This window comes from Neomonachus schauinslandi, chromosome 12 (genome assembly GCF_002201575.2).
Source record: "Neomonachus schauinslandi chromosome 12, ASM220157v2, whole genome shotgun sequence".
NCBI classification, from domain to species: domain Eukaryota; kingdom Metazoa; phylum Chordata; class Mammalia; order Carnivora; family Phocidae; genus Neomonachus; species Neomonachus schauinslandi.
The window spans coordinates 99,624,363-99,650,874 of NC_058414.1; the positions used below are offsets into that span (position 1 = coordinate 99,624,363).

Genomic DNA, 26,512 nt, shown 5'->3' on the forward strand with positions numbered 1-26,512 from the left:
GCTCCTGCACTCCAGCCCCAGGGCTCCAAGAACACCTGGCTTCCCACTTATCAGTCCTAGTCCTCCGAGCGGAACCCAGGCGTCCGGCCCCCCACCCTCTGGGCGGGCATGGAGCCGAGCCTTTAGAGCCTCCCAGCCTGCCTTGTTCCTGTCCCATTGTGTGTGGGGCAGGGGCGGGGCAAGGGCCAGCACCAGAGAGCCCCCTCCCACTGCCCCCTCCCCTTCCTAAGGAAAAGGTCTGGGCTCTGCTTGGAGGGCCAGAGCTGAGGCAAGGCTGAACATGGGCAACTTGAAGAGTGTGGGCCAGGAGCCCAGGCCCCCATGTGGCCTGGGGCTGGGCCTGGGCCTGGGGCTGTGCGGCAAGCAGGGCCCTGCCTCCCCGACCTCCTCAGAGCCCAGCAGGGCACCAGCACCCGCGCCCCCACCAGCACCAGACCTCAGGTAAGGGCCCGGGCAGCTAGAGGCAGGGGGCAAGAGGGAGGGCGTCAGGCCCAGGAGCCCCGGGCTGGCAAGGGCTGGAGCCTGTAGCTCAGCCAGGAGGTCCGGGGCCCCCACACAAAAGGGCTCAGTACAGAAAGAACAGGACAATCAGGGAGGCTCAGATAAGAAACCAGGATCAGGACCAGCAGGCAACAGGTGAAAGCAGGGGGTAAGGGTGCCAGTTGACCAGGTTTGAGTGCTGCTCTGCTGCCAAGAGCTGTTTGACTTTGAGCAAGTCACTTAACCTCTCTGAGCCTTCATGTATATAGAATAAGGACAGAGCAGTGATTACTCCACGGAACTGTTATAAGTTTCTAGCTCACGGCAAGCCTTCAACAGACACTGATGATTATTTAACAGAAAAAAGAGGCTGCGGAGGATAGTTACGGAAGAGTGAGAAGACCCGCTCACAGAAAGGGGAGAGAGTTGGTCCAGGAGACTCAGGCCCTTGGGGTGGGAGTCTGAAAAAACAGAGCAAACAGGCCTTTTTCCTCGACTCCTGGCCCCACCTCCTAGTGGCCGTCAACCCCGAAACTACCCTGGCATCCTCAGCCCCCAGAAGAGAGAAAGGGCAGCTGGAGGCCAGGTGGGTGCCAGGCCAGGCAGGGTGGCCAGGGGCTGGAGGTAGCTCTGCGGGGAAGGCTCCGCACCGGCGCACCCGAGGTCCGAGTCCCTCCCTTCCTCCCCGACGCAGGCCTCAGCCTCTGGGAGGAAGTGATAAGGCCTCTGAGGCTTCCCTTCACAGGATGGTTACTGTCAGGAGGGGTATGAGTGGGGAGGGAAATCTGGGCTGAGGAATCCCTGCGGGGGCTTCCCTCAGCTCAGCCACGGGCTCCGTCCCCCTCAAAGTAGGGTTCACCACAACTCCAGGGGGTGGGACACCCCTCATCCAGAAGAGGCGAGGTGGGCCCTGAACAGGGATGAGGACCCAGCCTTGGGTCGGGGGCTCAGGCGCTCGCCGCTGCTGCCCTGGGCAGCCCAGGCTCTGGAGACACAAGAGACAGGCGGGCCTGGGTTTTGAAGGGACCTGATCCTGCCCATTGGGCCTCTGGCAAGATTCCTAACTTTTCTGAGCCTCAGGTCCCTCATCTGTAAATGAGGATGCTAATACCGTCTACCTCCTAAGGTGGCTGTGAGGGCTGACAGAGGAAACATAAGGAAGCGTGAGGCACTGGGGTTATTAATGGACCACCATGCTGCCACCGCCTCCTAATGTTGCCGGAGGGGTCTCTAGGGGCACATCCAGAAGGAAATACATTCCTCCCCCATGACCCCTCCCCTGGGTCCCAGCAGCCCCCCGCTCACCCGGCCACCGGACGGGCCCAAGTTCCCTCGTGTGAAGAACTGGGAGGTGGGGAGCATCACCTACGACACCCTGAGTGCCCAGTCACAGCAGGTAAGGCCGGGAGCCCTCTCCATCCCACGTCAGGGTCAGTATGGCTACGGCCAGTCCCCTCCTGAACTCAAAGAGACACTGGGAAGAGCCGGAGGAGCTAAGGGACACACAGGGGCCTCTGGTGACTCCTAGCCTCCAGCCCTTGCCCCAAGTCCTGCCACAACCCAGCCCAACCTCACCCCGATTTCCAGTCCCAGCCCCAGCCCTCAACCCACACCTGCCCAGACCCACCCTCCCTCTGGCTCCCCACGCTGCCTCTGCACCCTGACCTGGTCCTGACCTCCATGCTCCCTGCTCTCTCTGCCTCTGCCCTCCACCCCAACCCAGGATGGGCCCTGCACCCCCAGACGCTGCCTGGGCTCCCTGGTATTTCCACGGAAACTGCAGAGCCGGCCCTCTCAGGACCCTCCGCCCCCTGAGCAGCTGCTGAGCCAGGCCAGGGACTTCATCACCCAGTACTATAGCTCCATCAAGAGGTGAGACCATGCCTTGAGACCCACAGCCCACCCTTGTCCTTTGACGTGGGGCCCTGGTCCTACCAAGCCCTCGAAAGGATGATCACCTTCCCCAGGACCCACTCCCATCCCCCACCCTGACACCAGCACCCACCAACCTCCCCCCAACACCCACACAAAGCCTGGGGAGCCTCTCCCCCCAGTATGACTTTCTTTTGCTCCCCTCTCCACAACAGGAGCGGCTCCCAGGCCCATGAGCAGAGGCTTCAGGAAGTGGAAGCAGAGGTAGCAGCCACGGGCACCTACCAGCTTCGGGAGAGCGAGCTGGTGTTCGGGGCCAAGCAGGCCTGGCGAAATGCTCCCCGCTGTGTAGGCCGGATCCAGTGGGGGAAGCTGCAGGTGTGGCTGGCCAGCAAGCACCCAGGATCGGGACTGGGGGAGAGAAAAGGAAAGGAGCAGTGAGGGCAGCTCCTGAGGACCCCCTATGGGGTCCCAAGCAGTGGGGAGATCCTTGCCCGTTCCCTCAGAGATTGGTACCCCTGCGGAGCCCTCAGCCCAATAGCTAACACCTGGTTGTTAAGCCCCATATCAATGCCTTGGCTGGCTGCGGAGAGAAACACCCAAACATACTGAGTCAGTGAGGACAGCTGGGCAGTGATCGGGTAGGGGGGGTGGGGGTTGTCTGAGCGACAGAAGCATTCTTCTGGAAAAGGCCCCTTGCTGCTTCTTCCCTGGCGGCCCCACTTGTCCAGCCCAATCCTCCAGCACCTTGGCCTCACACCCTCCTTCACACTCCCACCACTGGAATGGCCTAAGAGAAGCAAGCTGACCCACAGGGGAACTTAATCCATGACCTGGGCCTCCTTAGCTGTAGCTGGCCACCAAAGAATTTGGAATGAAGCCACATGCTCAGTAAATCCCCAAAGGAGTCTCCAATAAAAGAACGATCCTGTCTGATACTTGCATCCCCTTGAAGTTGTTCAAAGCTCCAGCTCAACTCTGAGCCCATCAGAGCTTCCATATTGGATCCCACTCACTGCTACATCCCTTCCTTGGCCCCAGACCAGCCACTGCCACCCCCTGCTTCTGTCACTAACACAAGCAGGCAAGGGACCTCCCAGCTCCCTGCTGGTGACCCCACTCAGCCAGTCAAGGTGCTTCTCCTAGCATCAGAATGTCAGGATGGGCAGATTCCCCGGACAGCCACCTAGTGCGGCCAACCACCTTCCCATCATCAGTGTGCTCAAGGAGAGTCTGCTGACTGGCTGGGGTCACCTGCCTTTGCTTGAACACCATGGGTAAAGGGGAACTCACCACCCCCACCCCTAGGTGGCCTCCCTGTCACTTGGTGCCCTTCCCCAATCATCAGTTTGGCAGTGACTGGGTCCCTCCTCTGTATCAGGTACTGAGTCAGCTTCTGCAGCGGTGGGGAGATGTCCCAGCAAGGAGATAAGGAGCAGACCAGGCTACGTTGGGTGTGTGGTGTGCAGGGGAGGAAGGCAGGGTCAGTGTGGGTGCAGATGGTCAGGGAGGCTCCCCGGAGGAGAAAGAACCGTGACAAGTGACCCCGGCAGCCTTTGGAGGCTGCAGAGGAGGTGGCTACTCCCTCCCCTGCCTCCTCACCTTCTCCTAGAGCTGAGACTCAAGAGCCCTTCCCCCCCACCCCCCATCCCCCTGCCTCGGCTGGCTCAGGTGTTCGATGCCCGGGATTGCAGCTCTGCCCAAGAGATGTTCACCTACATCTGCAACCACATCAAGTATGCCACGAACCGGGGCAACCTCCGGTGAGTGCCCCCTACACTGCGCCAGATGCCACCCCTCCCTGCGGTGGCAGTGAAGGCGGGGCTCTGACACCTGTCGTTCTCATGTGTCAGCTCGGCCATCACAGTGTTCCCCCAGCGCGCCCCAGGCCGCGGAGACTTCCGAATCTGGAACAGCCAACTGGTGCGCTATGCAGGCTACAGGCAGCAGGACGGCTCGGTGCGGGGGGACCCAGCCAACGTGGAGATCACTGAGGTGGGCACAGAGAGGCAGAGCAGGGGGAGGCCAGCCAATGAGGGCTCTGGGAGGGGGCGTGGGGGTCCAGCCAAAGAGTGGCCAGTGGAGCAGGGAGGGGGGACTCTGAGATGAAGGAGGGAGATGCCAATGAAGGGGGTCCCCAAGGAGTGCAGGAGGCTGGGCCTCTCAGACCTACCTCTGACCCTGCTCCCCACAGCTCTGCATCCAGCACGGCTGGACCCCAGGAAACGGCCGCTTTGACGTGCTGCCCCTACTGCTCCAGGCCCCAGATGAGCCCCCAGAACTCTTTGCTCTGCCCCCTGAGCTGGTCCTCGAGGTGCCCCTGGAACACCCCACGTGAGCATGAGAGGGACTGGAGTCAGGTGGAGGAGGGGCTGCCCTGGGGTGGCCAGGCAGGCCAGGCTCCACAGGCAGCCTGATCCCCCACCCGGACACCCCCAGGCTGGAGTGGTTTGCAGCCCTGGGCCTGCGCTGGTATGCCCTCCCGGCGGTGAGCAACATGCTGCTGGAAATCGGGGGACTGGAGTTCCCTGCGGCCCCTTTCAGCGGCTGGTACATGAGCACTGAGATTGGCACGCGGAACCTCTGTGACCCTCACAGATATAACGTCCTGGAGGTGAGGACCCGTGGGTAGGGAAGGGGATGCATCCCCTTTGGGCCAGAGCCTGTGACTCGCAAATAGGTGCCCACCCTGTCAGCAACTGGGAGAACCTGAGTGAGGCCCAGGCTGCCTCCTACATTCGAATTTTGGAAGGCTCCGGGACGGTGAATTTGGGGCAAAGGAGTGTACATGCGTGGGTACAAATATGCAGTTATTTTTCTGGGATCTATAGTTCTATAGCTTTCCTCAGACTCTCAAGGCAGATCTTGCAAACAATGTCATTTTAGAGACGAGAAGCTAAGATCCGGGGCAGAGAAGTAACTGGCCCAGGGTCCCTCTCTGCTCAGGGGTGCCTTTGCAGGGAAGAACCTGAACCGGCCCCAAACTAAGCAGTCTGGCCTCTCGATGGCCACCTACCCACCCTCACTCGCTCTAGTCATGAGTTCCAGACAAGCTGTTCTCCGTCCACTCCCCCCATACTTGTCCCCACCAATGCCTTGCACCCCCGCTCCCAGGATGTGGCTGTCTGCATGGACTTGGATACCAGGACAACCTCATCGCTGTGGAAAGACAAGGCAGCGGTGGAAATCAACTTGGCCGTGCTGCACAGTTACCAGGTACAGACCCAGACCGGCCAGGAGGGGAGGGGTTGGGGCTGGAAAAGAGGGCGGCACTTAGAGACGGGGGCAGGCCTCGGACACAGCTGGGACGAGTACCATGGTCCATGGGGCACACCGGGCCTGCGCTTCTAGGGACACAGCACCTACTATTCCAGGCGCACAGTATGGGGGTAGAGTGTGCTTGGAGCCCTGCTGATTGGGACATGCTCAGTAATGCAGGCCCCCAGGGCAGAGGGGGTATTGTGACGTGTGGGACCCCCTGGATCCTGGAAACACCAACTCCAGGACTGAAGGCCTGCTGAGCATTGTTGGTTGAGGAAACTAGCACCTGCTGAGAACTTGGCCAGAGTTCAGGATGTTTTGGTTCAGGGGCAGGACAGACAGACGTGGGAGACTGGAGCTGCTACTGTTGAGTTTTGGGCGCGCCACACAGGCTGCAGCTAGGGGTGACAGCATGGTGGGAAAACACAGCATGTGTTAGATGTGGGGTGACCCAGGGCACAGCGGTGACTGGGGTCACAGAAGTGTGAGTCTGTAGGCTGAGTCTAAGCCCCTGCCTCCCCAACCCCAGCTGGCCAAAGTGACCATCGTGGACCACCATGCTGCCACCGCCTCCTTCATGAAGCACCTGGAGAATGAGCAGAAGGCTAGGGGGGGCTGCCCTGCCGACTGGGCCTGGATCGTGCCCCCCATCTCTGGCAGCCTCACCCCTGTCTTCCATCAGGAGATGGTCAACTATGTCCTGTCCCCGGCCTTCCGCTATCAGGTGCCCACCCCGCTGGCTCTCGCCCACTGTGGCCAGCTCTAACGAAGCAGCCCCCAGGGGCCTCCAAATGCTTGTTTTACTTATCTCCTCCTCCACTCCCCCATCACTCCCCTGCAGCCAGACCCGTGGAAGGGGAGTGCATCCAAGGGTGCCGGCATCACCAGGAAGAAGACCTTTAAGGAAGTGGCCAAGTAGGTGCCCTAGGAGTGCTGCCCTTCCCCCACACCCAGGGGACCAGCTCTAGCAATGGGAAGGCCCACCACCTCCCCACACCCACCACTCAGCGCCCCAAGACCTTGCTTGGACCATGCACCTGGGGAGGCCCTGGCTCCGTGTGCCTGGGACCGCCCTCACCTTGCCCTTGCCTGCAGTGCGGTGAAGATCTCTGCCTCACTCATGGGCACCGTGATGGCAAAGCGAGTGAAGGCGACCATCCTGTATGGCTCCGAGACCGGCCGGGCCCAGGGCTACGCCCAGCAGCTGGGGAGACTCTTCCGGAAGGCTTTCGACCCCAGGGTAGGGCTAAGCCCAGTGGAGTGGGGATCTGGGAAGGGGGAGGGGGCCCATCCGTAACTTCAGATGTGCCCTGGAGGACAGAAGAGGGTCACAAGTCAGAGCCCAGGAGGAAGCCTGGGGTCCAGATGGATTCAGGGATTGAGTCCAGGCCTGAGTCAGGGTCTGAACTGTGCCCTGCCAGGGAGGGTCAGGGTAGAAGTGCCAGGAAAGCAGGGGCCAAGTCCCTGGGACATCGGTCTTCTCCTCGTCCACAGGTCCTGTGCATGGATGAGTACGATGTGGTGTCCCTTGAGCATGAGACGCTGGTGTTGGTGGTGACCAGCACATTTGGGAATGGTGATCCCCCAGAGAACGGAGAGGTGAGGTCTAGCAGGAAAGGGGCCACTGGAAATGAGGGGAGACTCAAAATGGGGTGGTTGGGCAGGAACCCCACCTCCATGACGGATAGTGGAGATGCCTTGAGAGACCCCCAGAGTGCAAGTGTGGACATTTCACTGGGACCCGAGAGCCTGCACAAGCCATACTCCAGCCCCACCCCTCACAGTGTGTCCCCGGGTCATTTCCATTATCCATGCAAGTGTTTAATATGTGGAAGGCACTTGGCTGGCCGAGGAGGTCAGACTGCTCTCAAGCACTGACTAGTTAGAAAAACAGCGATACTCCACTTACTACTCAATTTCAGCTTTCTCTTTTCTTCTTTCCTTAACAAAAGAAAAGAGCACTGCTCAGATGTCAACAGAGATTAGGCAACCTCACTTTCTGCACAAATCTTTAAAGAAACAAACTAGAGCACCACCACTGAACACTTTATTATCAGCCACTATCTTCCCAGCTTCTCTGTCCTGGCAGCCCCGGCTACAGTCATTCCTCATGCCCTTGGCTGCGGCAGCTTCTAGGTGATAAATGCCTCCTGAGCGCTGGGTACCTCCTCAAGCAGCCCAAAGCAGAATTCTGAGGCAAGTTCCCACCGCCCCCCTGCCGACCGTGCTGCCCATTTCAGCCGTCATTCTGATCTGCCTTGTAAAGAATAACAGAATCACTTTCTTTTTTAGTATAAAAGTGGTATTTACACTACCCTATGAAGACACAGAACATTTCCATCACCTAGGCAGTCCCCTTGTCAGTGCCCCCAGCCAGCCCCTTCCCAGTCCATCCCTTCCGTCAGCCAGGTTAGTTCTGCCTGCTCTAGGATGTCACAGAAAGGGGAGCACACAGTAAGGACTCGGCCTGTGTCTGAGGCTCATCCCACTGTGAGCGATTCAGTGCCTCGCTCCTTTCTACTGCCTAGCAGCGAGCAGCGTCCACTCTGTGAACACACTGTTTCTCTGTTCTCCTGCTGACGGGCGCTTGGGTCGTTTCCAGGGTTTGGCTATTATGAATAAAGCTGTTATGAACATTCTTGGGCAAGGCTTTTGTGGGCTTATGTTTTCATTTCTCTTGAATAAATATCTAGGAGTGGAATTGCTGGGTCAGCGGGTAGATGTATGTTTAACTTCAAAAAAAAAAACAAAAAAACAAAAAAAAACTGCCAAACAGCCACATGGATTGAATTGCACCTCTAAATTCTGTGCATTTCAGTGTATGTAAATTTCACTCCATTTTTTTTTTAAATGGAGCAAACCTAGGAATATGGCCCACAGAAAATATTCATCAAAGCCACTAACAAGAATGTTTATAGCAGCATTGTTCATAATAGCCCCACACTGGAAACAATTCCAATGACTGTCCACAGTAGACTGGATAAATACATTGTGGTCTATTCAAATTCTATGCAGCAATGAGGATGAACGGATCACAACCACACAACATAGGTGAATCTGAAAACATAAAGGAGAAGGGAAGAAGCCAAACACAACAGAATCGGACCGTAGGGTTCACTTTATATTAACTCCAGAAAGAGGCAAAAGGAATCCTTGGTTTTAATCGGGAGAATGGTTGCCCCCCGCTGGGGTGGGAGGTGGTAACTGGGAGGGGTCCGAAGCTGAATTCTAGGGTTCTGGCAACATTTCCTGAGAGGGTGCTGACACAGGCATGTTCAGTTTGTGAAAATCTAGAAAGCTATACGTTTATGATATGTGTGCTTTTCTGAACATATTACACTTCAACAAAAGGTTCAAAAAATAAAATTAAAGTAGTACACACTAATTATGGTGAATGTAAAGGCCCGCCACCCAGATGCACCTAGAGCTAACACTGGGGTGTTCCAGGCTTGCCACATTTTGGGTTTTGCTGTGTGAAGGTGTTCCGCGTAGCTCTTAGTGATTTTCGTGGCAGCACATGACATAGCTCAGCCTTCTAGAAGATGTCAGTGCCACCGACTAGCAATGGAGGCAATGCAGGGAGACTGAGGGCTGTTTTCCACCTATCAAGTTGGCTGAAACATTAAGGACTGGCCCCACCCAGTGTTGGTACGAGTAAGCAAAGAGCGCTCTCTTGCTGCGGGCAGATCTGACCACCCACCTCATCCTGCCTTCAAATCCTGATTCAGCAACTCCCCTTGCAAGGACTACCCTACCAAAATACACAAAAGAGGAGGTGGATGTGTGTATATACAAGTGTTTGAGCATTGGTCACAGACCACCCAGATATCCTGAGTCAGACGAAAGTCTCCTGCATGTGGTCCATGAAAATGTGGGGACACTATGCAGCCATTCAAAAGGAGGTCAGTCTTGGTGTGTTGACCTGGAAGGAGGTCCATGATAGTTTGCTGAGGAAAAAGCAGCTAAGTATGGTGTAGCCCCATTTTTACTTTTTGGAAAAACTATAAAGACAGATACATATGGAAGTACAACCGAACAGATCTAGGTTAAACACCTGTCCATAGAGCACATGCCTTGGGGGCGAGGACTGGAGGAAAGGTAAGGGTAGATTTTTCTCTTTTGTTACTTTATGGTTCTGTAATGTTTTCAAAAAGCCAATACCAGTTTTAAAATTTTCAAAACAGGGGCGGCTGGGTGGTTCAGTCGTTAAGCGTCTGCCTTCGGCTCGGGTCATGGTTCCGGGGTCCTGGGATCGAACCCCGAATCGGGCTTCCTGCTCGGTGGGGGGCCTGGTTCTCCCTCTCCCACTCCCCCGCTTGTGTTCCCTCTCTCGCTGTGTCTCTGTCAAATAAATAAATAAAATCTTAAAAATAAATAAATAAATAAATTTTCAAAACAAATTAAAATCAGAATTTATAAATAAGCATCAGTCGACTGCAGTTTTAAACTTCTGTGTGGTTTGAAATAAAACAAAACTAACCATGATACCGACACTTCCCCTCCCCAGAGTTTTGCGGCGGCCCTGATGGAGATGTCCGGCCCCTACAACAGTTCCCCTCGGCCAGAACAGCACAAGTGAGTGGGGCTCGGAGCTTAGGGGGAGGTGGGAGGGAGGGCAGTGAGGCATGTGGAGACAGTGAGGAAAGGAGGGCTGAAATGTTCTCCCTCTGTGCCTCCAACAAGCTAGAGGGCAGATGTGAGGAGGCCTGGACCCCCATCACAGCTCAGGATACCCTACTTCCTTGTGACCTGGCCATTCACAGCCCCCGGAACTCTGAGGGCTGGTCAGTCCTGAGGTCCCCTTCAGAGAAGGGAAGGGAGGCACAATGGGGCCTGAAAGCACAGAGATCCCCAGGGCGACAAAGCCAAGCCCAAGGGCAGGGTCTTTCCTATCTCAGATGTAGAGACCCCGGAGCTGTCCCCAGGCTGTGTCTGGGCCTGCACCACGCTCCCAGTTCTCTGTGACAGCCCTGTCTCTGTCTTCTCTTGCCAGGAGTTACAAAATCCGCTTCAACAGCGTCTCCTGCTCAGACCCGCTGGTGTCCTCCTGGAGACGGAAGAGAAAGGAGTCCAGTAACACAGACAGCGCAGGGGCCCTGGGTACCCTCAGGTGTGGGAGCTGCAGTGAGGGGAGGCATGGGAGGGAGGGCAGGCTGCTGGGGCATACAGGGGGCAGGGACAGGTGTGGGCTCCAGTGACGGCTCCCTGAACCCCAGGTTCTGTGTGTTCGGCCTGGGCTCCCGGGCATATCCCCACTTCTGCGCCTTCGCTCGTGCGGTGGACACACGGCTAGAAGAGCTGGGCGGGGAGCGGCTACTGCAGCTGGGCCAGGGAGATGAGTTGTGTGGCCAGGAGGAGGCCTTCCGTGGCTGGGCCCAGGCCGCCTTCCAGGTGAGCCCCTGGGCCTGTTCAAACGTGTGACCCAGGCTTCGCCTCCCTCCCACCCCAATTCTGGCTCCCTCCCACCTGCACCCCTCCCCTTTGAGACATGCAATATTGAGGCTGGAGGCCTTGCTGCTGTCCTGATTCTGTTTGGTTCTCTGGTCCCATCCTGTTCCTTCCAAAATCCATCCTCATTTCACCACTGTACAGCCAGCCCTTCTGGCTCAGTCCGGAGCAGTGGATGACACAGCCCTAACAACACGGGAGGTGGCTGGCCCAGGCAGAGGAGAGCAGAAAGGGCCCCCACAGGTAGAGCTTCAACCAGGCACAGACGGGGCCCCTGAGTGGGAGCCTAGAGGGTGAGCATGCAGGGCAGGCAGGGTGGAGGGAGAGGGGAAGGCCCAAGAGAAGGCTGGACAGAGGCGAGGGCTGAAACTGAGGCCAGGAGAACCTACAGAAAGTCAGAGGCCAGACAGGCTTGGGGAGGTGCCTGGACAGATGGTGTCCTGGCTCAGGGAAGTGCAAGGAGGGGTGCATCCCAGGGCTGTGACTTTCTCAGCCTGAGCTTCCCCCAGAGGCAGCTCTGCCTGGTCTGGGGATTATGCCTGGAGGTGAACAGGCTCCTTCTCCCCGTCCTAACACTCTTTCAGGGCAGGGCTCACCCCACCCAGGGTTCCCAGGCTTGAGTTTATCAGGTCTGGCCTGATGGAGCCAAGGGGTACATGCAAGGAGGAGAGCTGTGGGGGCGCCTGGCACAGGTGGAGGGTTTGCTGGGAAGGAGAAAGTCAAGCTGAAGAAATAGATAGGCTCAGGTTGGGAGGAGGAGAACAGGAAGGAAAACAAGAATCCGGATGAAAGGAAGCGACTGGAAGCTAGGAGTAGAACAGGAAAAGGAGCACAAGGTGAAGTTTTAGGGATACTGCTTTAGAGACGCAGGGTCAACGAGAGGAACATCCAACTAGAAAGCAGGAAAACGCTGAATGAACTAGGGTGGTAGCAGTGGGGCTAGGAAGGAAGGGAGGGGGCCAAGGAAGGAAGGAAGAGATATAAGACCTTACACACACAAAAGAAAGATTAACAGGACTGGTGATACGCATTGGGAGGAGAAGGAGCAACCAATCATGGGTGAGCCCTAGATTTCAAGCCTGGGCCGGGACCAGCAGTCTGCAGGACTCCTACCTGAACAGAGACAAATAGGATATGTACCCTCCCAGGGGTCCTGCCCCAGGGGCCCCTCTAGCCCTTATAAGCAACACAAGAAGGACAGAGCGGCCAGAGACCCCCCCCCCCCACAGCCACCCAAATTTGGTGTCCCCCTCCAGGAGCACTGTAGGGTTTTTACATAAAGCATCTCATTTCATCCTCCCCGGAACCTAATGAGGTGGAAAGAGGGCTCAGTGAGACATGTGGAATATAAGTAGACGAGTCAGAATCTGAATGCACTCCGAGCGCACAGCCGCGTTCACTGAGTGCTACCGTGTGCCGAGCGCCGCGCTCCCTCAGAGAGTACCACTCACCAGATTACGGAACCAGTGGGTGTGACACGAGTAAATATGTGCAAAGGGAGAGCTAGTGCAGCGGCCAAGCCATGAAATGGGTCGAAGAACAGGCACTGTCAGCCTCAGCCACTGGGGCTGCTGAGGCCGCAGGCGAGAGGGCGCCCCCCAGTCCCAGGAACAGAAGGAAGGTGGCCTCTGGGGACCCCACAACCCAGCTCAGCCTCCCACCTCAGCCTCCCTGAGCTCCTCCCTGCTCTGCTCGCCCTGGTGGCCCGAGGCCCTCAGCCCTCACCATCTCGCCCCTCAGGCCTCCTGTGAGACTTTCTGTGTGGGACAGGACGCCAAGGCCGCCGCCCGGGACATATTCAGCCCCAAACGGAGCTGGAAACGCCAGAGATACCGGCTGAGTGCCCAGGCCGAGGGCCTCCAGCTACTGCCAGGTGAGGCTCTGGCCTCCCCCTGACCCCGCTGGCCCTCTGGGCTCCCAGGGTCCCAGGACTAACTGTCAGCGGCCCGGCCGGGTTCCCAGCTCAGTCTCAGTCTCCCCCCAGGCCTGATCCACGTGCACAGGAGGAAGATGTTCCAGGCTACGGTCCTTTCAGTGGAAAACCTGCAAAGCAGCAAGTCCACGTAAGGAGGACCACCTCCCCCCACACACACCTGTCCTGGCCTCTCCTTCCCTCTGTCCCAGCATGCTCCCGCCCATGCCCTCCTCGCCCCCTTCTAACTGCCCCAACTCCTGACCCGCAGCCGGGCCACGATCCTGGTGCGTCTGGACACTGGAGGCCAGGAGGCGCTGCAGTACCAGCCAGGGGACCACATAGGCATCTGCCCGCCCAACCGGCCCGGCCTCGTGGAGGCGCTGCTGAGCCGCGTGGAGGACCCGCCTCCACCAGGAGAGCCGGTGGCCGTGGAGCAGCTGGAGAAGGGCAGCCCTGGTAAGGGCGAGCGGTCTGGGGCATGAGTGACAGCCTGCTCATCCCCCTGGCCTCAGGGTCCCCGTGAGTTGAGGACGTGGTAGAGGACTGCCACCTCCCCTCACAGCTGTAACGCCTGTGCTCAGAGCCGGCTGTGCTCCCTCTTGTTGGACTGACCTTGTGGCTGGATGGTCCACAGAGCGTGGCTCCTTTCTCAGTACCTGCCCCTTCCCCCCAAAAGGCTGCCCCCCTCTGGACTCTCCCCAAAGTCTCCTCCTGACAGCCTAGACTACTCTGTAGCTGGCCTCGGTCTATCTCCTGCCACGCCAGTGCCTGGCATTAAAATAAGAACCCAGACCAACCCAAACCAAGCAGAGGCCGCCAAACACACACACAAAGGGGCTGCCCAGACAGGCCCACCACCACTGTTCAAGGGCAAGGTCTCTGATAAAACACAAGGCGTGGTCGGTCCTGGGATACCCCCAAAGCAATGACCACCTCAGACTCTGCAGTTCCAGGTGGCCCCTTCCTCAGACCTCCCCTGTACATCACCCACAGGTGGACCACCCCCCAGCTGGGTTCGGGACCCCCGGCTGCCCCCATGCACGCTGCGCCAGGCTCTCACCTTCTTCCTGGACATCACTTCCCCGCCCAGCCCTCAACTCCTTCGACTGCTCAGCACCCTGGCCGAAGAGTCCAGCGAACAGCAGGAGCTCGAGAGCCTCAGCCAGGTGCGGGCAGCCCCAGCGAGCAGCAGGGGCTCGAGAAGCAGGAAGAGCCAGGCGGGAAAGGGGGTCCACCTGGCTAGCACACCCTGGGGTTTAAGACCCAGCTCTGGAGTCACTAATTCAGCTCTGAATTCTCGATGCTCAAGAAATGTTTGTTGGCCTGAACTGAAAAGGGAGAAACCCCAGGAGGCTTGGCTCAGGAGGAGTCAAGAAGGGAGGTCAGCAGGCAGGGTTGGGAGGTTCCGAGCCCATTGCGCCCTGCTCCCACCAGGACCCGCGGCGCTACGAGGAGTGGAAGTGGTTCCGCTGCCCCACGCTGCTGGAGGTGCTGGAGCAGTTCCCATCGGTGGCACTGCCCGCCCCCCTGCTCCTCACCCAGCTGCCCCTGCTCCAGCCCCGGTACTACTCAGTCAGCTCAGCACCCAGCGCCCACCCAGGAGAGATCCACCTCACAGTAGCCGTGCTGGCATACAGGACGCAGGGTGAGGTGCTGGAGGGTCAGGGGCAGGGCCACACAGTGACCCTGGGATGGGCCCCTCATGGGCACCCTCTCCTCCCCAACCCCCAGATGGACTGGGCCCCCTTCATTATGGAGTCTGCTCCACATGGCTGAGCCAACTGAAGGCCGGAGATCCCGTACCCTGCTTCATCAGGGGGTAAGTGAGTACTTCAGGGGACGGGGGTGGAAGGGACATCGAGACAAGAGCGTCTGTCCAAGCAGGGGTGGACAAAGTGCCACATGGATGGCCAGGGACAGATGGAGGAATCAGCAGGTGGCTGCACAGGGTGAGGGTAGGAGCTTTGGTGAGGGGTGTGATGGGGAGCAGGGAGGACCCACTTAACACATCTCGAGAGTGGGGTATCTGGTTAAGCTACTTCAGAACTTTGACTAAGCTTTGGGTGTTTCGCTAATTTGGACTTAGGGTCCTGTCCCAAAGCTTCCCTTCCCAGAGACAGGGCTGGGATTCAATCTGCAGGCCCTGCTGCTTTTAGGTAAACTATGTCCCTCGCTACATCCTTGGGGTCAGTCTGATATTGGGAGGCATGGCACTTGGGAACTGGTGCCCTGTTCAAGGCCAAGTCCCCACTTAGTCCAGGGAGAACTAGTTAGGTTACCACAGCATCACTGAGGACTCAAAGAAAGTAAAAGATTGCAGGATACCCTTCCCTGGTGCTGGGTTCAGAAGCCTTGCCCCATCCAGCAGCCAGGACCCAAAGCCTCGGGGGCGGGGGGGAGGTGGCGCAGAGAGACTTAAAAGAGTTCCCGGGATGGGCACCAGTTAGGTCCAGTAACCCAAAAACATCCAGGAGGCCAAATCACAAACTGTACCAATCTACTAAATACAAACCAAATACCAACATTAAAGCTAGGATTTAAAATAAACACTCAGTGAATTCGTTATGAACCAAAGGCTGTCCTTCCCTTCCCATATGTTGTAAATCTCCTAACTGAGCTATCAGAACATTCTTCAATTCAAATTAAATCATATTCCCTTTGACCCAACCTCCAGAAACACAGGTCCAGGGAGTTTCTGCCTGCAAGTAGAGTTCTTTTCATAACACACCATGCCCACTCTGAGCTGGACTATGTCGTAAGCACTCGACAACCCATTTACCGGTGGAAGTTGAGTTGTCCACTGGAGTCGAAGTTGGTAAGAATGTGGGAGCTGGGAAAGCACAGGGCCCTGACAGAGTGTTCCTCCACTAGGGCTCCCTCCTTCCGACTACCGCCTGATCCCAGCTTGCCCTGCATCCTAGTGGGCCCTGGCACAGGTATTGCCCCCTTCCGGGGATTTTGGCAGGAGCGGCTGCACGACATTGACAGCAAAGGTGAGACTGGGGACCAAGGGAATGACCGGAAGACAGGAGGGAGTCACACAATCTAGGGGGAAAGGGACGGGGGCTGGAAGACAGAAGCCAGGTAGGAAAGAGGGCAAGGAATGGGCCACAGAGGTGAAAAGAAGCTTATTAGACCAAGGGGAGGACAGTGCCCTGTTGGTCCAGCTTCCTGGGGCCAGACACAAAGTAGGTGTGGGACTGGGTTAAGGACAAGGGGACAAGGGGAACTGGAAGTCTGGAGAGGATGGGACTAGGACTCAGAAGGCAGAAATGCCCAAAGTGTACTTGGGACTGTGCCGGAGCTCACCTAAGTGTGTCCAAGACTCAAAGAAGCTACAGGATGTTCAGGCTGGACACGGGGTGTGCAAGGCAGCTGGTAAATCAAAAGAAGGGGGCTGTGACTGATAGGAAGGCAGACAATGTGGAAGCTGAGGATGTGCAAGAATATGGGGTTGGAGCAGGGACAGGGCTAGATGGAATCCCGGAACTTCCGTGTTAGATGGTGCCAAGGGCTTGGAATTCTAAGTCAGAAGCCCCACGTTCTCGTGCAGTGTCACCACTGGTCATTCCACCCAATGAGCCACCACCTATCGTAATCTGCTTTTCTGTGAGCGTCTTCTCTGTAAATCAGGGTCAGGCAAGGTCTCTGTGAGAGCATCCTGCACTCTCCTGGAGGCTAGACAGCCGAGAGTGGTTGTCTCTATTCGAAAGGCGGCTGGGCCGTCCGCCTGGGCGAGGTTAGCCAGTGGGAGATGTCGCTGGGGCTGCGCCCCGGGGAGAGGGCTCTCCCAAGCCCCAGTGCTGCTTGCAGGGCTGCAGCCCGCCCCCATGACTTTGGTGTTCGGCTGCCGATGCTCCCAGCTCGACCACCTTTACCGCGACGAGGTGCGGGATGCCCAGCAGCGCGGAGTTTTTGGGCGCGTCCTCACCGCCTTCTCCCGGGAGCCCGACAGCCCTAAGGTGCGGCACCCTGAGGGCGCGGGGGTAACCTGAGACTGGGCACCGGAGAAGGGCGGAGAGGGGCGCGCAGACCCAGGCCCGGCCCCGCCCCCGCGAGTGCGCACCCTCCACCCCGCCCCTCAGCACCGCCCACCCCGGCGTCACTCAGGCACCCGCCCCCACTCGGCCCCTCCCGCGTGCCTTTTGGTCTCCCTCACCTGCACCCTAGCCCCGCCCCTTGCTTGGCTCCACCTCTCTAGAGCCCAACGCCACGCACATAGGCGCCGCCGGGGCCGCGCAGAAACTGTTCGCCCCCAGGGCCGGACCCTCCCCCCAAGAACCCCTCCCCCCGGGCGCGCCCCTAACCCCGGCTCCCCTCAGACCTACGTGCAGGACATCCTGCGGACCGAGCTGGCTGCTGAGGTGCACCGCGTGCTGTGCCTCGAGCGGGGCCACATGTTTGTGTGCGGCGACGTCACCATGGCAACCAGCGTCCTGCAGACGGTGCAGCGAATCCTAGCGACGGAGGGCGACATGGAGCTGGACGAGGCCGGCGACGTCATCGGCGTGCTGCGGGTGCGGAGGGCGGCGCCACGCCGGGGCGGGGTCATGCCCGGGGCGGGGCCCACTCCTACTTGGATCCCACCCCCGTTCTGGCCTTCTTTCCCCGCAGGATCAGCAACGCTATCACGAGGACATTTTCGGGCTCACACTGCGCACTCAGGAGGTGACAAGCCGCATACGCACCCAGAGCTTTTCCTTGCAGGAGCGACATCTGCGGGGCGCAGTGCCCTGGGCGTTTGACCCGCCTGGCCCAGACACCCCCAGCCCCTGAGAGTCCTCTTGTTTTCCATCCCAGTTCCAGGAGAGGGGCCGTCAGTCCACCAGACCAGCCACCTCTCCCCTCCCGAGGTGCTTCCCATCTTTGTCCAGAGTCTGCCCTAAATCGCCTTATTCCGGGGAATGAGCGAAATGTCCCTCTCTAGGTCTGTTTACTTGCCCCAGGTCTGGAGGCCCCCTCCCAGGGCCTACTGTCACCCCTTTTGTGTTCCTTAGGTGAATTTTAGATTCCCTTTACCTCCCCCAGGAGTATCTTATCTTGAAACCTAATCTCTAAATCAAATATTTATTATGGAAGATTCACCATAAGAGACTGGACCAGGTGTTATGAGAGCTACTAAGATGCCTAACCCAGCCCCATCGATTAAAATTACAGAATGACAAGCTTTGTCTTTTAATTTGTGCAGTTGAAGGTCGTAGTAATTCTTTAAAAGGCGGTCCTATCCTACATACTCCACTCTGACCCAGCGCTCTAGAAATGTGGTTTCCAGCCAATCACAGACAGTTCTGTGTAGCTTCCTTGCTCCTGATTGAGAAACAGGTACAGCCCTCAGCTACCAGGAGTGGGAATGCCAGCGACTAAGGTCACAAAGATGTGCAACACAGCCATGAGCAACCTTTACTGCTGGTTTCAGACAGGATGAGGAGCCACACCCACTTTCTCCGACATCACACCAGTGTTGAACTCCAAAAACATCAGCCCTCCGTAGTCTTCCCACTCACAAGTCCCCATGGCCCTCCCTCCACGAATCCCGTGGGACCCTGAAGGCCAGGCCAGCTCGAAGGGCCCTCTTCAAGCTCCTACCGAGTATTTCCTTACACTCTATGCCCATCCCTAACTGTTTCCCTAAGATTTAGCTAGGCCTCCGCCTTGGCCCTGTCCTCCACCCTGAGGATCCCTGGGGATTGCTTCCCAGGCAATTGCTGAGACAGCTAGTTGGGGTGGTGTCCCCTTAGCCCCTCCAGGTGGGGATCATCTCTGAGACTTGTTTCCAGATCTTTTGGCATCTCCTCTCCTACCCTTTCTCTGCTCTCTGGGTGAGCTCATCACTAACCTCCCCCAACTCCTGCCCAACTAAAGCGTCCTTAGGCCTACAGTCTGCGGGGGTGGGTCTCTAAAGAGGGCTCAGTGTCACGTCCTTCCACTCCACCTTGTCTGATCTCCTATAGCTGGAGAAGCCAGGGAACCTGGGGGAGGAGAAGGCTCTTGGCAAGCATTCCAGGGGTTTAGGTTCCAAAGATGACCATCCCTATCACCCTGAATTCCCACCACTGCCCCCATCCCTCCAAGTGTGGCTCCACCCAATTTTCTATTCATTCCCCAACTCCCCCGCACCCCTACCCTCCCGCTCCATTAGACAACACTGACCCTGAGGAGCCCTCTCAGTCAGTGCCAGGGGCCTGACTAGGCTCCTTCTGGGTGTCTGTGGTCTCCTGAAACCTTCCAGGGAGCAGATTCTGGGTCCTCTGGGTTCTCCACTGCTGTCTGGGGCTGGAGGCAGGACTGGAGCCTGGTGAGAAAAGCCATCAGCTGGCCAGTGTGGTGATGCCCGCTGTCCACCCAGGGTCTGTCCCCTGCACACCCTGACCACCTTACCATCACTTGACCAGGATGGCTTCTCCTCATCAGGCGAGAGTGTCTGGGAGGGGCTGGACCAGGGCCTGGACAGGGAAGAGGCTGAAGCCTCGCCCCACAGTTCCTGCTGCTGCTGTTGATGGAGCTAAATGGAAGGAAGAGGAATGATGGGCTCTCTCGTGCCCCACAGTGGGAAATCCAGACCCTGGACTAGGTGCAGAGGCTTCTCAGACCTCCTCTTCGAGCTCCTACGGAGTATTTCCTTACACTCTATGCCCCCCACTCCATCTCCATTTCATTCAGCTGCTTTCTCCCCACATTTCTCTTTCTGGTATCCCCCTGCTCACCTGGTGCAGGTAGATGGCATGAAGACTCATCTCAGCAGAAGCAAGCTCTGGAAGCTGGGCCAGCTTCTGGCCCCCAGTGCCTCCTGGGGACACACAGCTGAAACAGAGAACACAGTACACCAAAGACATGCCCCTCCCCCCTGTACCCCACAGCGAGGGCCAGACTTGATCTCCCCTTCCCAGGGCCCCTACGTACTCCTCCTGAGGACCAGCACCCTCCTCACCAGCTACTGCCCTGCCTCTCCATGCCCCACCCTCACCTCGGGTCCTGGGCAAGGCGGGAAATGGAGGCCAGGAGGCTGGCTGTGGCTGCAGCTGGGCAGGGGGCCGTGGGGCTCAGGTCCCGTGGGGGCAGGAGGGGCTGCACCAAGAGGTTGGCCAGGAAGGCCTCCGGCTGGGAGCAAGAGAAGAGGGCATCAGAAGAGAGGACAGAAGGGGAGGGGGGAAGCCTAGGAAAGGCCTGGAGCAAGCTAGACCAGGGAGCAGGTTAATACAAAAAGTGAGATGGAATGGAGGGACTGGGGATGGTGACGGCAGAAGGCCAGGCCAGGCTGCAACTCACCAGAGGTGAGGAAGAATCACTGAGCACCCCAGGCGTGGGGGGGCTGCGAACAGAGGTGGCGCCCCAGGCTGCTGCATCTTGTTGTACCCTGCCCCGAAGGTGTCCCAGGAATTTGGAGCTGTGCCCTGGGGGGCGCCATTGTGGATGCACCAGGGAGAACCTCATCAAGGAGAGCTCAGTCTTTCCATCCTCCGCACGCTGAGACAGTGAGGCCTCTGTCTGTCCTGCCGAGAGCCACTGAGAACAAGAACAGTCAGTCATTCAGATGCTGTGGACACTGCTTTTATAGCTTTCAGTGGGAGCTTCGTGGGGTAAGCGGGACAGGAAACACTGGCCCGTTTTCCAGGTCAAAGAACAGAGGCCACGATGGGGACTTGCTCAAGATCACCCAAGAATACAGCAGTAAAGCAGGACCTGGGTCTAGAGCCTGCACTAGCAGAGGGCATGGGCTTAATGTTTTGCCAGCCTGTGCACACTGGACCCCAGGGCTGGCCTGGGCGCCTTCTTCCAGCCCCACCTGCTCACCAGCTCACGTCTCCGCCTCTCTGGCAGTCTTTCCTCCCACTTACTGGAGTTACAATGTGCTGAGAACTCTGTCAGGGTTCTATACACATCATCTGCTGTAATCCTCCCAGCCCGTGCATTAGCTACAGTCAACGTCCTCATTTGACAGATCAGGACTCGAAGGTGTGAGGAAGTGAAGTGACTAGCTCAAGGTCACTGGTGGCCAACGATAAGATTGGAGTGGAACCCAGCTCTGCTCCGAGTGAAGCAAGAAAAGCCCTGCCCAACCACAACCCCACACAGCCAGGGATGGGCTCTAACCTGAGGGTGGCCGTGGCGCTTCACATCCATAAGGGCGAAGGAACAGATGTCCCCAACTCCAGCCACATCCACAGTGAAGTGATGAAAAAAGTCAATGATCTCCAGGGAACGAGGGGAGAACCAGAAGAGCAAAAACAGCGGAGTGAGGAGAGGGGACAGGAGCTCCTCCAGGAGGGAGACCTGGGGAAGCAAGGTGAGGCTGAGAAGCGGTTGTTGAGGGGGCTCACGCTCGCAATCAGGACCAACAGACCCCCGGGGCCGTTCGCCGGGGCCGGAAACCTCTAAGCCAGTCACCTCCCGGCTCCCGGGATGGCCAGCGCCGAGCCGAGCCCGTTTGTCCGAGCCGAGCCCGTTTGTCCCAAGCCCTCTCCCGGGCGCCCGCGGGCTCCGCAGCCCCCCTTCGGGCCGGACCCTCACCGCTCGGTACTGCAACAGCCGCGCCATCTGCCGGTAAGCGCTGGCCCTGCCCGCAGGACCGGGCTCCTCTGGGAGGTAGTGCATGTGCGCCAAAGCCGCCTGCAGCAGGAACTGCGGGGAACGACTCCGGCCCTGCTCTTCCGGAATGAAAGACCTGGAGGGCGGGATGGGGGTGGAGAAGGGGCCTGCGGTTAGGAACTGCGGATGGGCGGCAGGGCTGGGGGGGCGCTGACGGCGGGAAGGGTACGGATTCGCGGGAGGCTCGGCCCCGGGGCAGAGGAATGCGCCCCCCCTCTCCGGACGAGCTCCCCAGCACCTGGCCACGGTGGCCGTGACCCCGAGCGCGGTCATGGCGGTGAGCACGTGCTCCACGGCCAGCACGTCCTCGTCGTAGACGGTGAGCACGAGCAGCGCGGCGAAGAGCGCGCCGGCGAAGAAGACGAGCTGGCGGGCCAGCAGCGCGAGCAGGGGCGCGGGGGGCGCGGCGGCGCGCAGGAAGGCGGCGGCTGGGCGGTAGGCGCGGGCCAGGCGCGCACGCAGCTCGTGCGGCAGCTCGTTGAAGTGGCGCAGCTGCAGGTGGGCCAGGCGGGACCAGCGGCGCGCCCCCAGCGCCCCGGGCTCGCGCCGCAGCAGCTCCGCGTGGCTGTAGAAGGCGTGCAGCATCTGCCAGGCCAGCACCAGCGGGCTCAGCGCCAGGTTCACGGCGGCCAGCAGCAGCACCGTGCGCCGCCAGCGCGCGGCCAGGGCGCCCCGCTGGTCGCTGCGCTTGTAGGCGTCGGGCAGCTCCCAGCCCCCGCGGAAGAGGGAGAAGGGCCCGCGGAAGAGAAGCAGGTCGACGTTGAGCGCCAGGCCGCGGCTGAGGAAGGCCGCACTGCCTCCCCAGGGCAGCGCGCAGCGGGCCGGCAGTAGGCCCTTGTTGGCCAGCGCCACCTTGTAGTTGGTGTAGCGCAGGATGCGGTGGTGGACGTCGAGCTCGGTCAGCGGCCGCGGCTGCACGCACAGCCCCCCGCTCTTCTGCAGCGCCAGCAGGCGGGACTGCACCTCGGCCCAGGGCACCGAGCTGAGCTCCTCCTGAGGAGAGGGCACTGTTGAGCGCCAGCAAGCTGTATTCCTCGGCATGGTGATGCCCAAACTCACCTTGAGCAGAGCTACATCCCTCATTTGCCCTCTCCCCACCTTGGTCTCCCACTGTCCTTCAAGCCATGAAACCTGCCACCTTTCCCTTTTTGCCCTCTCTTGCCCTCCCCTGACCTCCCCTGACCTTGTCACAAACAATTAGGACACTTCTTCCTTTCATCCTCTTCTGAATTGTGTTCCTCCTGCCCCTGCCTCTCCTGAGGCCATGAGTCATGTGCTTCCCGGTGACACCTCATCATTTAACTTCTTCAGGTATCGGATTTCGGCTCCCTAAGAGCAGATATTCTGGACCCTCCCCCATCCGCCCGGAAGTTCTTCACCTACAGCACAGAACTGCTGCAGGGAATGCAAACTCTCCTTCCCATTCCTAGGGTGCTGGCCAACACAGGGCCGGAAGCCTCCTCGTCTCAGCATGCTTTGAGACCCCCGAGGCCCACCCCACTCCACCACCAGATTAACCTGCCTAAGACACTGTGTCCGTGTCTGTTGGGATGCTGTCAGATCTCCCTTGGGTCTCATCTGCAAACCTCACGTTAGCCCAGTTTCACCCAGCTGCCCCAGTCCGGCTTAGTCAAGTCCCTCCAGGCCGGCCTCTCCAGTCCATCCCTGGCTCGCCCCTTCCCCTGGAAGGAATAGGGGAGGAGGAGAAAGAAGGGAGGACGAGGAAGAGAAGGGTCAGCAGCCTCCTGGAGGAGCAGTGGTCTAACTCCTGCCCTCCCTGACCTGTGCTCCCCTGGCCCTCTCCATCCTCCCTGCGCTCTGCCTGGGGGGCTTTCTGAAACCTCTCCCCTTGGCTGGGCAGGAGAGCGGTGTGGAAGGTTCTGCACTTCTGAGGGGAGCAAGGGAAGCTGGCTGCAGAAGGTAGCCTTTGAGCTGGGCCTTAAAGAAAGAACTTAGGAACAGAGCAAGGAGGAGCATGGACCAGATGAGGACAGTGAAGGAAAGACAGGGCAAAGCATGAACAGGGACAGGGAAGGGGCCCATCACAGTGGCTCACTGTAATAGAAAGTGAGGCCAGACACAGGGGTGGGATCACCCGATGGGGCCTGACCACTCAATTGCAGGCCAGGGGGTCCATCTCAGTGCTGCCCCACTTCCTGCATTGGGGCTTGGAATGCCTTCCCATTTCCTATCCTTCCCAGCCCCACCCAAATTCCTTCTGCGCTGTAAAGCCTGATGGCCACCCTTCCTTTAAGTACCTACTGTTTTGACCACAAGCATGTGACCATAAATCATCTTCTATAATCTAACTAAATCAACAAAATTCCACTAGGGTCCAGACCATGTTTTCTAAGTGGTGGTACCCCACCTCCTAACATTACTCAGGGCCTGGGCAGGTGCCTGCCTTCCACTGGGTCCTCCTGTCTGCACAGCCCCCACTCCTCCCCTATTCTCTGCCCCCCCGACAGGGCCCCTGTCCGCAGCCTCGCCCACCCAGCTCACCGGGGGGATGTGCAGGGCCTCCCTGTAAAACACCTGGATGTCCCAGTAGCTGAAGAGGTTGCAGACTGAGCGAAGCAGCTGTAACAGCCAGAAGGCTGCAGCCAGGATCAGCAGGAAGACCAGCAGGGGGCTGGAGTGGATCCTGTGTGGGGCAGGACAGATAGCAGCGAGAAAGTGGGGGCCCAATAGAAAGGGAGACCAGACTTGGGGAGAGAATGGAAAAGTCACAGAGAGGGGGACCCAGCTAAACCAGTGGTTCTCAAAGTGTACGCCCTGGGAGTCCCTGAGGCCCTTACAAGTGTCTGCAAGGCCCAAATTTTTTTCAGGGAACGCTCAGGTTTTCTGCCATTTTCACGCTCATTCTCTCATGAGGGTACAATGGACTTTTCCAGAGGCTATATGTGTGACATCATGTCAGCAGCTGATGGAATGTGTGCTTCTGCATTCTTAGATTTTAAAGTTATTCTCAGCCTTAATCTCTAATAAGGTAAATACAGATAGATATGATTCTCATAAACAAAAGCTCTTGGGTGTTCCTGATCAAGTTTAAGTGTATTAAAGGTGTCCCGAGACCAAAAACCTGGAGAACCGCTGATTCAGACCAAGGGACAAAAGGATGGCTGGTTCTCGCCTGCTCATCTCCCCCAGTCATTCCCCCAACCAGCTGTCACTCACCGCTGGGCACACTGGGAGGACGATAAGATGGCATCCGCCAAGGTTACTTTGTTGTGGAGCAATGCAGGTCTCGTCCAGTTGTTTGGTTGGTTGGCGAAGAGGATGTTATAATCCACGCACCGAAGGAGGAAGGTTGTGAAGGTGACAATGAAGACAAATTGTCTGGGAGACAGGGAGTGCAGTGATCAGCCTCCAGGCCAGCCCTGGGGGGTCCTCCCCACCCTGCTGAACCCCTGGGCTGCTGGGAGTGAGGGGGCTGTGGCCATGCTAGGTGGACTAGAAGCAGCAGGCACTACTGAGGAAGCAAGATGACAGAGTTTGGGGGTGGGACAAGCATCTCACCCCAATTGGAAGACATCCTCCAGCAGGATGCAGGCAAAGCCATTCCTCTGGTGGTAGCTATAGATGTGATAGCGTGTCAAGAAATAAGCCTGAGGCAGGATGGGCCTTTCTTGAGGACCCCTCTCCCTCACTCCCCCAAACCACTGCACCCTCAGAGCCTCCCTGCCAAGAATGCCACCAGTCCCGAGCCCCCCGCCCCGCCCAATGCCACTGCTGCCGGGCGCAGCACAAAGGATATCTTGGTGAAGAAGCTGTCCAGGTTCTGGATGTGGTGCCAGGAGCCTGGGCACAGAGGAGAGACTGTTGGGACTTGGCTCTCACCTGAGCGACCAGTTCACACCCTCAGGAGCCCCCAGGCCCTCCCCAATGCACTCCCCTCACAGCACCACACCCACACTTACCTCGGAGCCCTTCAGGCACATGGAGCAGGGGCTGCTGATCCTCCCCATGGAGGGGTGAGTCTTGGGACCCCTCAGGGTCACAGTCTTCCAGCCGCTCATAATCCTGCTCAGGGATCAGAGGGCCTATCCGCAGCCCAGGAGGGTCCTGGGGGCATCGGTGTGAGGCAGGGGGAGTCACTGAGGCTGGGGGTGGGGTGGAGTGGCAGCCCCAAGAGGGGGGAGCAGAGGTGGGGGTCATCGCGGGCTGTGCCTGCGTTGTGGGGGTGGGGAGGGCACTGTGGCGAGGCTGAGAGGCCCCTGGGGCCTGCACCGCTGGGCAGGGGGGTCCCAGGGCCAGAGGGGGAGCCGAGGAAGGGGAGCTTCTTGTGTGAGGGGCAGGGGACAGAGAGAAGATGGAAATCCTCCCTCCGCCAGGCCCCCGACATGGAGGAGGAGGAAGAGGAGGCAGGGGCATGGGGAGGAGAGGCACTGATCCAGGCCCCAGGTCTCCCCACGGCCCCAGCCGCCCTCTGCTCCCCGCCCAGCCCACTCGCCTCACCATCAGGCCACTAGCTTCTCTGGAAAGCTTGGAAGAATAGGAGCTGCTGCTGCCTCCACAGAGGTCTGGGGTGCTGAGCCGGGACTTCAACAAGGATGGTGACAACAACAGCGCAGTGACTCAGTCAGGGCAGGCCTCAGGCGTCCCAGCTCTCAGTCACCTGTCTGACCACTCACGTCCCTTCCAGGGCAATCTGTGGCCAAACCTCTCAGGGCCAAGCCTCTGTGCCTGGGAGGGGTGCAAGCTGGAGAGGCGGGGACCAAAGAGCATGCAGACCAGAGACACCTATTGTCTCCTCCTCAGACCTCGAGTGGGTTTAAAGGGGAGGCCAGAGAGTAGCAGCCAAAATAACACAGCAAAAAGAAACTCCTATAAAAGGATTATAAGACTATGAAGCCGAGATGTTAAATCTTTGGTTCCTTAAAATCTTGCCTCCCTTCTCCCTACACACACACACACACACACACACACACACACACACACACACACACA

General features: G+C 58.5%; 2 protein-coding genes across 3 annotated transcripts; one reads left to right on the forward strand and one right to left on the reverse strand.

The window, feature by feature from the left end:
* The first annotated feature begins 231 nt into the window (after positions 1–231).
* NOS3 (nitric oxide synthase 3) lies at positions 232–18,141 on the forward strand. Of its 2 annotated transcripts, none has more exons than XM_044920154.1 (26): positions 232–441; positions 1,774–1,876; positions 2,204–2,352; positions 2,568–2,730; positions 4,024–4,115; positions 4,206–4,347; positions 4,547–4,686; positions 4,792–4,966; positions 5,467–5,568; positions 6,143–6,337; positions 6,455–6,528; positions 6,709–6,853; positions 7,108–7,212; positions 10,121–10,188; positions 10,607–10,723; positions 10,830–11,004; positions 12,802–12,934; positions 13,046–13,124; positions 13,245–13,432; positions 13,970–14,142; positions 14,411–14,621; positions 14,708–14,795; positions 15,848–15,969; positions 16,790–16,938; positions 17,299–17,493; positions 17,591–17,881. In XM_044920154.1, exons 1-26 carry the CDS (start codon positions 281–283, stop codon positions 17,750–17,752), a joined length of 3,606 nt encoding a protein of 1,201 aa, XP_044776089.1. In that variant the 5' UTR covers positions 232–280; the 3' UTR covers positions 17,753–17,881. The 2 variants fall into 2 exon arrangements, with proteins under 2 accessions (XP_044776089.1, XP_021548663.1); XM_021692988.2 differs by having other exon boundaries at positions 281–441; positions 1,771–1,876; positions 17,591–18,141.
* A 212-nt stretch (positions 18,142–18,353) lies between these two features.
* Positions 18,354–26,023, reverse strand: ATG9B (autophagy related 9B). The gene is made up of 14 exons (XM_021692989.1): positions 25,483–26,023; positions 25,320–25,363; positions 25,082–25,146; positions 24,740–24,901; positions 24,065–24,206; positions 21,801–22,555; positions 21,485–21,638; positions 21,068–21,247; positions 20,243–20,479; positions 19,941–20,074; positions 19,681–19,777; positions 19,355–19,478; positions 19,127–19,268; positions 18,354–18,945 (listed from the first exon to the last, which is right to left on the reverse strand). The coding sequence occupies exons 1-13, from the start codon at positions 26,021–26,023 to the stop codon at positions 19,141–19,143; spliced, it is 2,763 nt and encodes a 920-aa protein (XP_021548664.1). The 3' UTR covers positions 18,354–18,945; positions 19,127–19,140.
* Positions 26,024–26,512: the final 489 nt, after the last annotated feature.

Excerpts from the sequence above, each read along its gene's own strand:
- NOS3 (XM_021692988.2), top strand. The coding sequence starts at position 281 with ATGGGCAACTTGAAGAGTGTGGGCCAGGAGCCCAGGCCCCCATGTGGC. Across the intron at positions 6,338-6,454 it reads CCCCGGCCTTCCGCTATCAG|CCAGACCCGTGGAAGGGGAG; the intron begins GTGCCCACCCCG and ends ACTCCCCTGCAG. Across the intron at positions 14,622-14,707 it reads GCTGGCATACAGGACGCAGG|ATGGACTGGGCCCCCTTCAT; the intron begins GTGAGGTGCTGG and ends CCCAACCCCCAG.
- ATG9B (XM_021692989.1), bottom strand. The coding sequence starts at position 26,023 with ATGGTGAGGCGAGTGGGCTGGGCGGGGAGCAGAGGGCGGCTGGGGCCG. Across the intron at positions 19,778-19,940 it reads CGCCTTGCCCAGGACCCGAG|CTGTGTGTCCCCAGGAGGCA; the intron begins GTGAGGGTGGGG and ends TCTCTGTTTCAG. Across the intron at positions 19,269-19,354 it reads GCCATCCTGGTCAAGTGATG|GCTCCAGTCCTGCCTCCAGC; the intron begins GTAAGGTGGTCA and ends TTTTCTCACCAG.